Source organism: Mustela nivalis, assembly GCF_964662115.1.
Source record: "Mustela nivalis genome assembly, chromosome: 5".
Classification (NCBI taxonomy): domain Eukaryota; kingdom Metazoa; phylum Chordata; class Mammalia; order Carnivora; family Mustelidae; genus Mustela; species Mustela nivalis.
The window spans coordinates 87439209-87456493 of NC_139024.1; the positions used below are offsets into that span (position 1 = coordinate 87439209).

General features: G+C 54.5%; 1 protein-coding gene across 4 annotated transcripts in view; it reads left to right on the forward strand.

Moving 5' to 3' along the window:
* The window catches only part of FOXP4 (forkhead box P4), a 51976-nt gene extending 45942 nt beyond the window's left edge, over nt 1-6034 (forward strand). For all 4 annotated transcript variants that reach the window (XM_082731749.1, XM_082731747.1, XM_082731748.1 and 1 more), the window contains exons 14-17: nt 1838-1959; nt 2925-2991; nt 3466-3635; nt 4074-6034. In XM_082731749.1, the coding sequence (XP_082587875.1) occupies nt 1838-1959; nt 2925-2991; nt 3466-3635; nt 4074-4221 (507 nt within the window). In that variant the 3' untranslated portion in view covers nt 4222-6034. The remainder of the gene's footprint in view (nt 1-1837; nt 1960-2924; nt 2992-3465; nt 3636-4073) is intronic.
* Nucleotides 6035-17285: the final 11251 nt, after the last annotated feature.

Genomic DNA, 17285 nt, shown 5'->3' on the forward strand with positions numbered 1-17285 from the left:
TCCCAACGCAACACCAGCGCTGAACGAGCAGGCGACCTTTCTAGTGAGCAGTGCTTGTGTCTGCCACTTCGGGCACTGCCTGTGTCCTCCCCTCCCTGTGGCACAGCAGAATCTCTCTTAGCTTGAGGTCCACTTTGACCTTCAGGACTTTTGCAGCCAAGCTTCATTCATGTTCCTGGGGAAATGTACCCTGTCTACACCTAACTGTTCGACTTCCACCCGCCAGCCATATATCTGGCCCTTGAAGTCCCTCTTCTTCTCAACTCCTCCTCCTCTTGCATTCTCCCTCTTGCACTCTCTCTGGCCCCCACCCTGAGATGCTGTCCACTTCGGACCGGGGCAGAAGGGTCGGGAGCCAGCGTGGGCCAGGCCAGCTGCCGTTCATCCGGGGACAGAGCTGCCATCTGCCAAGCTGATGCCCCCCCCCCCCCAGCGCTCCCCCTGGGTCCATCCCCTCCCAGGGCCCATGTTGTGGGCCCGTCCTTTTGTTTACGCAGCCCCCGCCAGACCCCTTAAATTGCCGTTAATGTTTCAGCGTAACGAATTAGTCTCTCATCACGAATCAGGCTTCGAAATGAGGGAAAAAAGCCCCGGTGAGGCCATCCTCGGAAATTGGGGTCATTCTCATTTGCAAAGCGGAGGATCGGAGCCCCGTAATGCGGGCAAATTTATTCCGAGGCAGGAGCCCCGGCGTGATTAGGCCCTTTGTAATTATCGCTCCAAGAGATTCCACTCCAGCCGCCCGCCTCCCTCGTGGATTAGCAAGCGAGTCGGAAAAATACACAGGATTTAATTAGAGGCAAATTAAAATTGGTAATGAAATCGGGCCAGTTGCAAGTGGCAAGAGTTGGAAGGGAGAGAGGGAGAGGGGATCTCCAGGGGCACGGGCTGCCCGCCCTGCCGGCTTTCTTCCCCGTTTAGAAATGTAAAGAGGAGACAAGGATGGGGACAAGGCGGGGTGCGGGGGTGGAGGCTGAGGGAGGACAGGTAAGAGGGACAGGGATGGGTGGGGGGCGGTGGTAAAGCTGAGAGAGGAGAGGACAGGGACAGGACTGAGGGACATGGAGTGAGTGGGCTCGGGCCCTCATCTCGGCCCCCCCGGGGGGGGCGGTTGGGGCCAAGCCACCCCCTCTCACCCAAGTGTCCTACAATTCAGATGGCCTCAATTCCTGAAGTCACCCCGCCAGGAGGAGGTGGGAGCGACAAGGTGACTTTTCCTCTTTTCTCTCCTCTCCCTGCCTCGCAGCTACCAAATACCGTGCTCTTCTTTCTCTCGGTTTATTTCAACAAGTATGTATGTGAGGCCTGCAGTATGCCTCCTGCTCTTAAACTGTTCTCAAAGCCATGGCTCCCACACTCCTAGAGGCTGAAGAAGGTTGCAGCGAGGGTTCCTGATTTATTTCCAAAACTTGTAAAGCCTGGTGGGAAGGCTGCATGCACCTAAGCTAACAGGCCCCAGGCTCGATGAACAGGCCAGGGCCCGAGTGCAGGCCCACGGCGACTGGGGCCCCCCGATTGACAGCTGCGTGTGCCTGATCAGTGCTGCTGGGAAAACAAATGATTTCTACCCGGGTAGTGTTCAGTTGGTAGACAGAGTTTTCCGAAACACGGCAGGTAGAAGGGGAGCCAATCATAGAATGGGCTGTCTGCAGTGAAGACATTGGCAGTCCCTGGGTCAAGGGCAGTTGAGAGGCAGAGGGACTCCTGAGTGGCCGGGGCCTGGGAAGGTGGGAAGTGGTGGGGCTGCGGTGGGGCGGGGACATCCCCATGTGCTTGCCAGCGCAGGGAAGGGGCCGGGCAGGCTGCCTCTGAGCCCATGTCATCATTGCACCCCCAGAATGCTGTGCGACACAACCTTAGCCTGCACAAGTGCTTCGTGCGTGTGGAGAACGTCAAGGGTGCCGTGTGGACTGTGGACGAGCGCGAGTATCAGAAGCGGAGGCCGCCAAAGATGACAGGGTACGTAGGCCCAGCCCTGAGCAGAGGCAGCCACCTGCAGCATGGACCGGGGCACCTCCCCCATTCTCTCCAGGACTTGCCTGTGTACCCAGTCCTTCCTCCTTTGGAGGCGGAGTGGGGAGAAGAGGGATGGAGGAGCACAGGGGAGCCCAGAATCCAGAAGTGACATGAAGGGGCAGGTGATCTGTCCCTATTTCTGACTGAGGAAAGGAGCCTGGGGGCCTGGGACCAGAGAAAGAGACCCAAAGTACCTGTGGCCAGAGTTGGGACATGGGCAGATGCCACCTAGAAGCTCTGGCTTCCCGTGCACCTCTGCTTCTCACTGGCTGTGTGACCTTGGGCTATCGCCCTCGACGCACAAGGACGCCATTGGGCCAGTTCCTTGACCTCTCTTGGATGCTCTATAAATGGGGAAAGGGGATTCATCATTATGGTAGAGGGACAGCTTTGAGCCACTGCTTTACCTGACCCAACTCCTGGACACATTTCCTGGGCAGAAAAGTCTTTGGTGTGGAGCGCACAGGGACCAGCAGCGCGCATGGCTATTAGATGTCCCAGAATTCAGGATGGCAAAATAACGTGGGTATTATAGATGTGGGCCTATCCCGGCTCTAGCTTCAACCTGTTGGCCCCCGGAAACAGCAGAGAAACCCCGCTGGGGTGGCATGATGTGAAGACCAGCATGGGGAAGGATCCGTGTTCCCCCCTTGCCAGCTCCAAGACGCTGTACCTGCCCCAGAACCCCAGAGAGCCTCGACCTGGGAGCTCTGAAGGGAGCTGTCCCTCCACGCTGCGTCCCATCAGCCTGAGGCTTGAATAGGCCTTAGAGGTGGTGCTGACCCTGCTCTGGCCTCCTAGGTTCAGGAATGGAATGGTCCCTGGCATGAGCAGGGCCATGCACGGCTGCACTGGGAAGGGGGAGTAAGTGAGTGAAGGAACCAAACAGTGCCTTCTCTGTCTTCCAGGAGCCCCACCCTGGTCAAGAACATGATCTCAGGCCTCAGTTACGGAGCACTTAACGCCAGCTATCAGGTGAGTGCTCCCTGGGCCTTGACCTCTGGCTGTCGGGCCCCTCCCCCACGCACTGACCCTCCCCCCACTCTCCCCTGCCAAGAACCCATCTGTCCAAGGAGGGGAAGGAGGGTGAAGACCACTCTGGGTGACCTGAATCCCACCCCTCTGCCCCGGCCCCACTCGGGGCTCAGCCCCCACCTCTGCTGTCAAGGCTGGGTTCGGGCACAGCAGAGAGCAAGGAGGGAGGTTGGCATAACCAGTGGGGCCCTGTTCCCTGGTTTGCCATTCTTGGCGGGGGAGGGGTTCTTTGCCCTCCCCCTAAGGGATCCATTAGGCCCAGGCTCCCAGGGAGGCTGGGAGGCAGCAGGTCAGGGTCATGATCTGGCCTCCAGAGGTCAGGGCACAAAGACTCCAGGAGGCTGGCTGGGGGTGGGGCAGGGACCCACTGGGCCAAGTGGAACTGGCTTACTGGACCAACCCTGTGCCCTCCAGGCTGCCCTGGCCGAGAGCAGCTTCCCCCTCCTCAATAGCCCTGGCATGCTGAACCCGGGCTCTGCCAGCAGCCTCCTGCCCCTCAGCCACGAAGACGTGGGCGCCCCCGTGGAGCCGCTGCCCAGCAACGGCAGCAGCAGCCCCCCTCGCCTCTCCCCACCCCAGTACAGGTGAGCATGCAGCATGGAGCCCCCACCCCAGTGCCCCCCAGATGCCCCTGCAGGTGGGATCCCCATCTTTTCACGCCCTGCCCACGTACACACACCTGTCTTCCCAGGACGAGTGACCTCGCTCTCTCTCCTTATTCTCCTCCCTCTCGCCCCTTTTTATTCCATTCCTTCCTGTAACTTTCTTCCTCTTCTCCTTCCTCCTCTCTTCTGTTTCATCTCCCCTCTTGCCTACGGACACCACCTCTGTCCTTTCCAACCTCCCCCTTTCTCAGAGGAGAGCTCCTGTGGAGATCAGACTGAAGACATCAGGCCCCAGGGGCTCAGGGATGATACGGGTCCTGGGGAGGCGACCTGGGAATACCCCCACTGCACCCCCAAATTTTGGATATTTGAGGGGCAGGGGAAGGCCCCTGAGGTGCCCATACAATCCCTTCACAGCCACCAGGTGCAGGTGAAAGAGGAGCCAGCGGAGGCAGAGGAAGACAGGCGGCCGGGCCCTCCCCTGGGTCCTCCCAACCCCAGCACCGCGGGGCCGCCAGAAGACAGGGACCTGGAGGAGGAGCTGCCAGGAGAGGAACTGTCCTAAGGGCCTCTAGGGGCTGGCTGGGCAGGGGTGAGACCCCTCCCTCCGGAACCCAGGCCCCACCTTTCCCCACTCCTCAGCCCCGCCCAAACCTCAAGGCACTTCCAGGACTCAGATGGGGGGGCTGGGCCAGCAACTCCCCATGTGACCTGACTGACAGACGCTCGGGGGCAGGGACGGTCCCGCCCCCGAGGGGACACAGAACCCCTGGTCTGGGACCGGTAGAGGACTCGGAGGGCCCAGACCCTTCCTCACCCTCCCCTACATCTGAATACCGCCTCCCCCCAACCACCAGCAGCAGCAGGGCCCTCCTCCCCCACCAGCTTTCCCCTACAGGGCCCCTCAGCGCCGTGGAGACCCGCAGGCGGGGCTAAGCCACCCCTCTCAAACCCAGGGCCCCTAGCACCTGGCTCTGGCAGTGTTTTCTGGCCGGAGGCCCCCCACTTTCCCAATTTGTGCTCCCTTCCACCTTCTTTTCCGTACTGTGAAGTCTCCCCACTGCCCCCCAACTCCTGCCCCTGCCCTGGCCTAGGGCATTGGGGGAGGGTGCTGAAGTTTCAGACCATCCCCAGAAGAAACCAGCTGCCTCTGCTGTGCCAACTCCAAAGCCACAGCTGAGGCGGGACAAGTTGTGTGCGCTGTGGGGGTCGGCGGGAGCAAGACTGCCCGGCCGGACCCTGCCCTCGACCTGAGACAGAACCCAAGCTGAACTGGGCCTCTGCCCCCTTCAGGGGGTGCTCCTCAGCTTCCGCCATCCCCCCGCAACAGAGGAAGAGGCCCAGCACTGGCCTACTGACAGGGTCTGTGCTGGGTATACTAATGGAGGGGGAGCTGCCAAAAGGAGCTACGCGGCCCTTGAGGCTGGAGTTGGGCTCAGAGGGGCTGCCAGAGCCACCAGAAGCATCCTGCCTCTGTCCTAGGAGAGGCCGGGCTGAAACTAGGCTTGAGGGGCAGGTGGCTGCTGTGACCCCGATGGGTCACCCCCAGCCTACAGGTCCCCCATTGTAGTCCTTCCTCACCCTCCCTCCGCATCCCTCCCAGACCCCTCCCCACGCCCCCCCAGTTAAACCGATGACCAAAGACCTTTCTTATGCCGGAAGCAAAAACCAAAACTTTTTGTTGGCTTTTTCCTTTGTCGCCTCCTGCACCCCCTACTCCTCCTTGCTCCTCGACCTTGGCCCCAGGCTGGAAGCCCTCCCTCCACTTAAGTTATTGTTTTAAACCAAAGTTTACAGTGTCTGTTGGTGGCCCAGACCCTCTCTCCACCCTTCCTCCACCCCACCCCGAGGACCCTGGGACTCAGTAGAGGCTGGGGGCCCTGCTCACCCTCACTCTACCCTTGGCCAGCCCGGAGGAAGGCAAGAGGGCGGAAGGAAGGAGGTGCACTGCCCTCAGCACCCCAAGGGGTTCCCCTGTCCTCAGGCAGTGGACCTCAAGCCCTAGTGCCCAACCCTGGGCTTCTTCCTGGGGGCTCTCCAGACCCCTCACAAGGACCAAGTCCCCCATCACGCTGGGAGTGTGGATTCCAGCAGAGGAGCTGGGAAAAAAAAAAAAGTGAGACTCCACAGACCCCCTATGGGGGACCCCAACTTGGGCCAAGGACTGGGTGTGTTGGATGCTTATGATACCCCAGGCCAGGCCCCTTTGCTGAGAAGACCCCTTGGACTATTTCCCAAGAACCCCCCCCCCCCACATACACCCCTTCACAAGCCACCCCTCCTGAGAGGCAGGGGGCCCTCCGCCCCCTCCCCATGTACTCCCCACCTGTGTTCTGTTTGACCAGCACAGAAATATTAAACGTCCTCTATTCACCGGGCCCTGCGTGTGTCACCAAGGTGGGGGGGGGGGGGAAGGACAAGAAAGTGGAAAGATTGTTCTGGGGTCTGAGGGCAGCAGGCCCTGGCAGTCGGCGAGAGCCCCCCGGGGGGGTGCTTTCTGGGAGTGCATAAATGCGCCAGGTGTGGGGGGGTTGGCCCTCTCTGCTCCTCCTGCCCCCCACTTCCACTGTCACCCACGTTCTCTGGTGTTTTCTCTCAAAGCAGGTCTCTGGGTCATTCTGCTTTCTCCCAAGGTCACAATTCCTTCTTGTGCGACCTGCCCCTTCCTCCAAAAGTGTATTCAGGGCGTAGATTTCCTTCAGGGCTGGAGAGGGTTCCTGCCACAGGGCCACCACCTCTGAAGACGGGAAGTCTGTCCCCCTGCAGGCCCAGGTGCCCTTCTGGGCCCATCACCCCGTCTTCGTAGGGGCTACCTGGCTAGGGGCGTGTGTGCGCACATGCGTGTGGGGCTGCGGTTGTAAGGGGGTGCGTGCGAGCCACCTGGTGTGGGGCTGGTGTCCTGCTGGGGGGCTCAGGGTCAGAAAAGGGCTTACTCTAATGCACGGGTAGGGGTACCCTGGACAATTAGGGGAGGAAAGGAAGGAAGGAAGCAAGCCTAAGCTGTAAACCAAAGGTGTGTTGTGACAGGTCCCTCAGCCTTGCCGCTCCCTGCAGCAGGAGAGACCCGTCCAGTCCACCTCAGCATCCAGAGCCCATCACCCACCCGTCGGATCTACCAGTTCCTTCTTCAGCACCTCCCAAACACTTCCTCCTCGAGGGCATGGCCCCCAGACTTCTATGCTGGGGCAGGGGCCCCAAGAAAGAATGTGTGTCCTTGAGGGGAAGCAGGAAAGTAGAAGGGCGGGTATGGAGAAAGCAACCCATTTGGAATCAGTCACCCTTCCCCCAAACCACCAAACTGCTGGAACTTTCCAAAAGCCAGACTTGGGGATGGGGAGACCCGGGGAGGTGGGGTGGGAAAGGGGGATCTGGAAATGGGAGTCTTCGCTGACTTCTGTCTCAGAACTGTCTTGTCCTTTCCTACAGCTTTCCATCTGATCTGTTATCTTCTGCATCTCTCCCATTTCTCTGCCTCACCCCTGCCCACACCACCTCCTCGCCCAGGCCCTAATCCTCCAGACACTTGCACGGGCCTGGGGTGAATTCCCCATTCCTCCTCAGGGCATCTCAGAGGGCCTGGCCAGGTCAGGCCAGGGGAGCTTGGCCTGGAATCTGAGTACGCTCTAAGCCTCCACCCACAGGCTGGCCCTCCCTGCCCTCTGTGGAGGTTGCCGGCCCTTCCCGGAGAACTAGCTGCTCTGTCATCTGCGTCGACAGCAGCTTCCCCTGGAACGTAATAAAACAATTACCTACGATTTCATGCCACCACTTCCCCTTGGGGGACCCATCAGCCCCCCTCCAAAGCCCCAAATCCATCTCCCTTAGTCTACCTTGGGAGAAGGTGGTCTCTGGTTTACAGACTACCCCCACAGACGTCCTTCCTGCATCAGAGATGACACCCAGCCTCACTCCCACGACAGTCCTTCCAACAGTCCAAGTTCAGTTTCTCCTGCTTCAACTAGAGTTTTGGTTTGGGTCTTTGTTTTTAATTCCTTCCCCAGAGGTAGAGCAAATGTCTGGTCAGTGCACTTGGACATGGAGTGAGGACCTATCTCTCTCTGGCTTTGACTGAGGAGGGGAGGGGTCTTGTAATATAAGCAGCAGGAGACTGCTGTGGGCCACAACCTTCTGAGTGCGCCAGGCTTACAACTCCATAACTCATTTTCTTACTGATCTCACAGGTTCCAGGGGGCCCACTCCCATGAATTTCTTCTAAATAAGAACCAACCCTCCTCAGCCCCCTCATGTTCTTCTGTCAGGAAGTTCTGCCTACTGTCTCGTCTCCTTCCTGCTGCTGTTCTGGGTGATGGGGGCAGGTGGCTAGTGCTGGCTGTGCCGTAATCTTGGTCTTAGCATTCTTCCCTGATGGGGAGAGGGAAGCTCTCCGCTGAACCTGTTCTCAGGCTGGCAAAAAAGGAGGGCTCCTCCAGGTCGAAAATTTGGGGGGTTAGAAGGAAACACAGTGGGCTCTGCACGGGGCAGAAGACCCCCTTCCCCTCATATTGGGAAAGCTCCTTCCTCCCTCTACCATTAACTGTTCACCCCTGCCCAAGGTCTTTTGCCAATGGCCAGCAGAGGGAGCTTTAGACAAAGCGGACCTTGGGCTTCTCTGGGCACATTTACAGGTCAGAGGAGGAAGGGAGGAGGGGCTGAACCTCCTAGGAGAACTACAACCCTTCAACTGCTCTGGCCCAGGTCACGAAAGGCCCTCTGCTGTCTGTGGGCTTCCCTGGACCTCTCCAACTCACTGACCTGTGAAGTCTGAACAGCAATGGGAGAAGGCAGGGGAAATGCTGAGAGTGATCTGGAAGAAAGTGGTCTCTGAAGACCAGTACACCGGGAAGACAGGCTCAATAAAGATGTTTGATGGTAACAATTACTAACATTTAATGACCTCTTGTTGTGTACCAGACACAGTTCTAGGGACTTTATCTTTCATGTCATCCTCACAACTCTGAGTCAGATGCCATCATTATCCCCATTTTACAGATGAGGAAAATGAGGCCCAGGAATTGAAGAGGTGAACAGATAAAGCATTAAGAATGAGGAAACAGGCTTGGTGACAGTCTCAGCATTGTAGCGATGCTATTTACTTTGGCTTCCCCCTCCCCCACCCCTTCCTGGAGACTCCCAGTGGGGAAACTGAGGTAAGAGCACCTCAGAGCCAGGGGCTACTTCCCCAGCAGCCATCCTCCTTTCGGCAGAATGAGGTAAGTCGGGGCTTGGAACAGTTGCTGTGGGACAGAGGGAACTGGAGAGAGAAAGTTGGAACACCCTATAAAAATAAGCAACTGGGGGCCTTCTGATGGGGCAGCGCGTCAGAGCAGCGAAGACAAAGAGGCCCTTGTCTGAGGTGGGGAATTCACAGCGACCACACACGCGCGCACACCTGAGCATGTGTGCAGACGCACACGGGCACGCACACGTGCTGCCCGCTACGCAGGCTGTTTACACCCAGAGGTCTCTTCTATCTTGGAAGCCTGCAGTTAGCCTGTGGACACCTGGGACTGGGACACAGGGCACGCTGTCGTCACAGAGACATCCCATCACACAGGCCCAGGACCTCTCCACACCTGCAGCCGGCCTCCACCTCAGGATCGAAAGTGTAGAAAAACAGCCCCTCCCAAGAAGGTGGTCATTCCTGGTGGTGGCTGGGGCTGAAAGGCGCTCAGTCCTCGCCAGGAGGGGTCAGGGCCAGGGCGTGGGGGGTGGTGGGGTGGGCCAAATTAATGGGGGAGGGGGTGCAGAGATGGGATGGGCACCCTGGAGCTTCCTGCACAGACTAGGAGGCTTCTACCCCCTCTAGAGGTCAGTGCCCCTCCTGCTCTCAAACCTGGAGCTCAGACTGTCTACATTAGGCAGACACAGCCTGGGCTTAGGAAGGGGCCGAGCGCAGGCATGGGGAGGGGCAGGTGGACACCAGAGAATGACAGGACATGTCTCTCAAAGAGCTGGTTTTCTGGCTGAGAAATGGTTGGAGATGGGCCGAGTGTCCAGAACTACGAGGAAGAAAACTCGGGCCCTGCGGGAGTTAGCCCAACGAGGGTCCAAGTCCTCCTTTTGCTCCTTGCTAGCTCTGGGGCTCTGGGAAACGTCTTTACCTCTCTGGGCTTCCGTTTCCTCATCTGTGGATGAGGGTGAGATGATCCTCTCTGGCTTGTTGAGAAGAATAATGATATATTTAAAAATTGGCCCATATTAGGGTCATAACACATAGCTATTAATAAAATGTAGTCTTGGGTGTACAAGACCAGTGACCCTAGGGCGTGTAGGGGACCAGAGCACTCCTGGAGGACTTCCCGGAGGAGAGGCTGGAGCTAGGGAAGGGAAATGTTGTGGGGAGGGGAGAGATATTTCAGGCCTGTAGAGGAGCCTCCGCAGGTCTGGGAAAAGGTTCCTGTGGCAGGGGACGGAGTGCTGAATCAGGGCAGGAGACACAGGGGCAGGGAGTCTCTCGGGCCCACAGCTGTGCCTGCCACTGTTATTGTCAAGCAAGCCCATTCACATCCCCTGGCAAGGCCTCAGGGAAGGAAACCGCAGTGGGTTTCCTTATCTCTAACAGGGCATTGAGGAGCCCTGACCAGGCAGGAGATAAAGGGGAGATTTAGAGGAACAGAGGATAGGAAGCATGAACCCCAGATTAATGCCCTGTAGGACCCCATAAATGCCGAGCTCCTGAGACTGCCGGGAAGGCTTCCAGGCACGACCCATGTCCTTGAGGAGTTCCCATCAGAGGGGGACAGACTTGCATTCAGATAAACACAGTGGGCTTGGCCTCCAAGTGGTTCCGACACCACATGCTTGGCCCTTGGAGGTGTTCAGAGCAGGCCTCGTGGAGATGATGAGGCTGACTAGGAGCCTGGAAGAAAAGAGGAGCTAGCAGGAGAGCTCGCCATTGGGGCAGTAAGGGAGTGGAGGCATGGGGGGGGACTGGCTAGGATGTTCGGGGGTGGGGGGACCCTGAGGGGCCGAGATACTGGAAGATGATGCTGGGGAGGCGGGAGCCAGGCTATTTGGGGGCCCACAGGCCAAGTACGTGGGGTCCAAGCCAGGGGTATGGGGCAGCGAGCCCAGGAGGTGAGAGCAAGGCAATGACCGATAAATGTCAGGTTTAAAGGGAAAGTAGATGTGGGAGAACAGCCTGAGTGAAATGCCAGGGCGGTGGGCGCCGGCCGGGCGGCCGCCTGCGTTGTTCAATGGCAGGTAACCAACTCCCAGATGGGATGGGTGCTTTGCAGAATGATGTCAGGGGGCTCATTGAATAACCACAGAGTAGAAGACGGGATTGGGTGGCTGCGTGAGAGGAGGGAGGCCCAGAATGGCCTCCCCAGGGTGTATGTAAAGGTCTGTTCCAAGTGTGGCACATTTTCACATGGGAACATTATCCTGCCCAGAAAGGGAATACGTAAGAGCGATTTGTATCTGAGGGTACTTGTGAGGGGAAAAAAAGTAAGTGGAAGAAAGAGTATTGCCATTTACATAATGCTTGCAAACAGGCATAATAATGCCATATTTCAGGTATAGCAAACGTGTAGCAAACATTTAAACAATTTGGAGTACTGAGAGGGCACAAACCCAGGTCACTGCCTCTCTGGGGCGGGAAGGGGACTGAAGGGCGTGGGACACTCAAGGGGCTTCCAGTATATTGAGGATAATTCATTCTTGAGCTCAGAGTGGGTGCACAAGAGTTCATCCTCTTTCTCCCTGTACCTTTTGTTAGGCTGGAAGAGTTCATTTAAAAACAAACCCAAAAAAGAATGGCTGCAAGGTTTGGGTCCTATACCGTAGACCTCTCATCCTCACAACCCCTCTGGGCTTAAGATAAGGCCAAGGAAGAGGTCAAGTATTCGACGGGGCCTGCTGGGCTGGGCAGGACATCATGTTGCCCCAGGGCAGAGGGGCTGGAGAGAAGGAGAGAGAGAACTTCCTTGAGGGGCACATCTGAGCTCACATCAGGCACTAGGGCAAAAGACGTAGCTGTGAAGGAAGGTGGCCGTGATCAGCAGGCAAGGAGGAGGAAGAGCCAGGAAGGAGGGCAGTCCTGAGGCAGTGATGGGGCTGTGGGGTCCATGGGCTTCAGGGCCGGAAGAGCCTCCCACCAACACCACCATGGGACTTGGCAATAGGAAGCCTCTGGCACCCTAAGACAGCAGTCTCCAAGGATAGGGATGAGATCAGGAGTCAGTGTGTGGAAAAGAGATGGGGGCAGAGGTGGGGGTCTCTCTTTCAATGAGTATAGTAGCAAGGGGAGAGGAGAGAGCAGACCCCTGGAGGCAGTGGGGAGGGGGACACAGCACGGAATGCTGCAAAGATTTTCTTTTTTTCTTTTTCTCTTTCCTCCTTCTCCTTCTCCTCCTCTTCTTCCTCCTCCTTCTTCTTCTTTTAAGATTTTAGCTATTTATTGACAGAGAGAGAGCAAAAGTAGGCAGAGCAGCAGGCAGAGGGAGAGGGAGAAGCAGGTTCCCTGCTGAGCCTGGAGCCTGATGCAGAGCTTGATCCCAGGACCCTGAGATCATGACCTGAGCCAAAGTCAGATGTTTAACCAACTGAGTCACCCAGGTGCCCCAAGGAAAGGTTTTCTTATTGATGTTCTCAACTGTAATAATTTTGTGTACTGTTGAGTATTTTTAAGCTGGGGAGAGGGCAGAGGAGAACCAAACTGCATACTTCAGTGAGTATGTGTGTGAGAACCCACCCTCCCTCCTCCATCAGACAAGGCAATTCTCTCTCTCCTTCTTCCTCATTACACATTAGCTCCCCCAGGACTCAGACCCAGCTGCTCAGGAAGAGGGGAGTCTGGAAACAGTCACGGGACTCATGTCCGGGGAAAGCGGGGGTTGGGAATCCCATCCTATCCCATCTTGGAGCACAGGCCTGGGCCCGGTCCGCGGCCCCGATGACACTATGGGGGAGAAGGGAAGACCGGGCACACTGGGGACCAGGGTGGCTCTCACACACATACTCCATGGTGAAAGTCCTCAAGTGAACTGGAGGTGGGGAGTGGGAGGGAGGGCTGGGCAGCCACTGGGGTGAGGCCCTCTCCCAGCAGCTGCTCTGGTCCTCCATGTCACATGCCCCTCCCCCCTCAGCTCTGACCCAGGCCCAGCTAGGCTTCCTGATTTTGCCTCCATACCAGAAAGTACCCCCAAACTGGCCCATTTATCTTCCCGTACTGGAATCTACCCAGTCCAGCAACAAATCTTTACTGAGCACCCCTATGCCTAGTGCTGGGTGCTGACAGCAATAGCAAGGCACAGGCCCTGCCCTCAGGAGCACTGACACAGAGAAGGTCCTTCTTAAGACACTTTCAAGGAGTTCAATTATTTAAAAGACCTTCTTGGGGCACCTGGATGGCTCAGTGGGTGAAGCGTTTACCTTTGGCTCAGGTCACGATCTCAGGGTCCTGGGATCCAGCGCCACATCGGGCTCTCCGCTCAGCAGGGAGCCTGATTCCCTTCCTCTCTCTCTGCCTGCCTCTCTGCCTACTTGTGATCTCTGTCAAATAAATAAATAAAATCTTTAAAATAAATAAATAAATTAAAAGATCTTAGAAAATTGTGATTAATGTGGTGACAACAAAGCCAGTGGCATAGACAGATGATAAAGCCTCGCTACAGTCAATCATTCAAACACAGGATGTTTATTGACAACTTATTACATACAAGGCACCAAGCTGGGCTCTGGAAGTACAAGATGGCCAAGACACAGTCCCTCCCCCTAAGGACCCAAAGAGAGGCAGATATGTAAGCATACACAACAATCTGTTGGAGTTTCGGGACTCAGAGCAGGTATACACGACTTCCCTGGGGTAAAGAGTTGCTGCGCATCGGAGGTCATAATTTGAGCCAAGGCCAGAGTGAGGGTCGTTAAAGGAGGGCACTGGTATGTTTAGAGTGACAGCGCCCAGCAGAAGTGGCAGGAGAATGAGGCCCAGAGAGGCAGGTTGGAGTCCTATAGTGGACACTTACCTGCCCAACTCAGAAATCTGGACTTTTTACTCCCTGGGTGTGAGAAGGCAGATTGGGGTAGTGGCCGGGAAGAGAGAGGGAAGGAACGGGGAAGACCACCAGAGAGGAAGTAGGGAGAAGGGGAGATGCTCCACAGATAGGCAGCAGGAGACGAAGGTGAGAAGGGGGCCCTGTGGTCTCCCCCTAAGGTAACAGAGAGTGGCAGAAGCTTGCACGGAAGTCAGGAGAGATGGAAGAGGAGTTTCTCCAGGTACGATGTGAGGGTTCAGTGGGGGTTGGGTTGAATTTGAGGTAACAACCAAAAATCCAGTGAAAGTGATTTGTAATCAAAGATGGTAGATGGGGCTCATGCATTTCTCTTCAAACCCACTGGAAGCCCTGCTATACAACAGCAGAGGGACTTCTATTTTTTTTTATTTTTTATTTTTTAGATGTGGACATTTAGAAACAAAGAGAACGAGGCAGAAGAGGACAGCAAGTTTTGGAGTTTGGAGAGGGGATGGCAGAAGAATCCGAGTCCTGAGCCAGCAACGAGGGGAGGGCAGCTGAAAGGCACCCAGCCCACATTATGGGCCTCCCCATTCAGGCGCAGGGATCCATGGCTGACACGGTTACCTCTAGAAGTAGGGGCAGGAATGGATTTTTAAAAAGTAAACAAGTAAGTGGCTCCCGGGGGTAGGGAGGAAGATGAGATAAGCGAGCAGAGCTCACAGGATTTTTAAGGCAGTGAAACTACTGATGAAGGATAGTTGGAAGGCAGGAAGGCAGGGACAAGGGCCCCCTACCTCCACTCCCTGCCCCCGCCCTAATTGGAAACCACCTATAAAAGGACTTTACACAGAAGGGAGCCGTCTGCCCTTCCCCCATGCTATACATAGGTGATTAAAAACCTGATTGGATGACAGGCGCAGGTGGGCAGTTCATGAGATGAAAACAGCCTGCCTACAAGCCCATAAAATCCCCAGGACTTAGAAACTCTGTGACAACCCTCTCAGGTCCCCCTCTCTTCGGGAGGTTTGTGCAATGACTCTGCTATCCCTCAATACACCTTGCTTCGCTTCCCGCACCTCTGTCTGGTCTACCTCTTCATTCTTGGAAGGGAGTGACCAAGAACCATGGGCACGGGCGGAGAAAAAAGTCCCTGTAACACTAACCTTTATGAGATGATGGTGGTTGATACCTGTTTCCACCAACTGTCCAAACCCATAGAATGTACAACAGCAATAGAGGGAGCACTAATGTAAACTAGGGATTGGAGTGACTATGATATGACCATATATGTTCATCTGTTGTAACAAATGAATCACTCTCTTGGGAGATGTTGATGGTGGGGTCATTGTGTGTCTGGGGGGAGCAGGGGGTATATGGGAATTCTCTGTATTTTCCCCTCAGTTTTTCTGTGAAGATAAAACTCTAAAAACTAAAGTCTGTTATTAAAAACCAAACAACAACAATAAAACAAGCGAGCAAACAACCGAGCAAACCAGGAGAAAGTCAGTTTAAGGAGCAGTTAGTCCTCCAGAACCCCTCCCCCACCATGAGCAGGCAGGTCCCTTCCCTGCCCAGTCCCATCAGAGACCATGAGAGATGCATATTCTGGAGAGGGTAAGACAGAAGGTCTCTGGGCTGGGGGACACTGATACAGTTAAGGCAGGGACACCACAGGGGAATTAAGTGTAAGACTCTGACATCGCAGTTTCTAAAGACCAGGGCAGCAAAGAAAGGCCTACCCACCTGCACAGAACTTTGAGAATCCCATTCTTTAATAGAAATCCAGGGATCAGTAGACATTTGAGGAAAGTAATATGAAAAAAGAAAGAGAGAGAGAGAGAGATCAAAGCAAATAGACAGAAGCTCCTTGGAGAACTCTCCTACGCAAAGAGAAGAAAAAAAATTTCAAGTCATTTATTCGAAGAGAAATATGATATTGCACCTATGCAATAAGAAAACATGAAAGAAAGGAAGGAAGGAAGGAAGGAAGGAAGGAAGGAAGGGAGGGAGGAAAGAAAGGTTAAAAAAAGACAACATGCTATAAAATTAAACATTTGGAGAAGAAAATGAAAATTAAAAATAAAACAGAAATGAAAACAAAATGGAAAGCTGGAAAGTTAAAGATACCCTCACCAAACTACTGTAAACAAAAAAAAAAAGCAGGGAAACAAGAAAAAAAAAAATGAAACTAGAGGACCAGTTCAGGGAGACCAACATCTAAATAAAAGGAAATCTAGAAAGAGAGAAACCGGCGGAGAGAAAATCTTTGAAAAGGAAAGTGAAGAGAGAATTTCCCAGGGTGGAATGACATGAGTTTCAAACTGAATCAGCCAAAGAGTGCATAAAAACGTACCCTCCCCAGAGCACACCTCATGGAAGGTCAGAACACCAGAGACAAAGAGAAGATCCTACAAACTTTTAGAGAATAAAAACAAGTCATGTTAGAGGGTATTGGGTATTCAACAGCGCTATTGGAGAAGATAATGGAGCATCTGTTGCCTTTGAAGTTCTAAGAGAAAATTATTTCCAAGCTAAAATTCCATACCCTGCCAGACTGCTAATTAAGCGTAGGATAAAAATGCGTCAAGACATGCAAATGACCCAAAAGCCGCAACTCCGGTTTACCACTTGCCACAGTGGGAGGGGAAACAGTGGGTCCACCCAAAACAAGAAAAGGGAATAGGAAGGCAGCAGCCAGCTTTTAGGGGCCCATACAAGGAATAGACCCAGCTGGGTCTGCTGGGGGGAGTCAAAGATCTCTGGGAGGGATTTCTTCAAGAAGATAAAATGCAGAAGTAAAATTAATTAATTAATTAAAAATGCAGAAGATACCTAAAATTTGATGAAAACCTACAGCACTGGGAAAGATTTGGGGGAGTGGGATGAATCACTAATGTGTATAAAGAAAACTAAGCAAATAAAAAAGGACCATTAACTTCAGAGGGAAGAAAATGTTGAAAAAAGGCAAATAATGTATATGATTTAGTTAGAAATAACATTTTGCCATAATAATGAAAACACTGAACCCTGATCCAACTAAGAGGATTATATAACCATAATTCATCCTGGGAAGATGGGGAGACAAGCAGGGTTTTGGGGCACAGTTATATGGGGAGAGAGCCTGAAAGAGAATTTCATCTACACCTTATGGGGGAGACCATAATGGGTACCCAAAATTGAAAAATCCAGAAGCAGCAATGCACGTCTCTTTTCTACAGATATGATACCCAAACTCAAAGGAATCATCTAAAAGAACTGAGAGTGGTGGTGCCCGGCGAGTGGGAAGGGGAGGCCGGGAGGCCAGGAGACCTCGGCTTTTCTTACCAAGGCTTCTAGAACTAGGTGATGCTTTCAACCACAGCCCGTAGCCCTCTGTGTTCTAATTCCATGCCTCTCCATCTGCCTGCCTTCTGGGAAGTGAGTTCTACAAGGACAAGGGCCAGGCCCCACTCATCTCTGTTGCCCCAGCACCTGGCCCATTACCTGTCCGACTACAAGCCCTCAATTACATGTTTGTGGAATGAATCACGGTAGGCTCAAGCTGGGAGGGAACTTTCGTTTCGAGTCTCTCATTTTATAGGGTGGAAAACAGGAGCCCACAGAGAAGAAATGATGTGACCCCCCAGTACCATGTTGTCAACCTCTGAATTCTCTGTCCACCGCTCCTGCA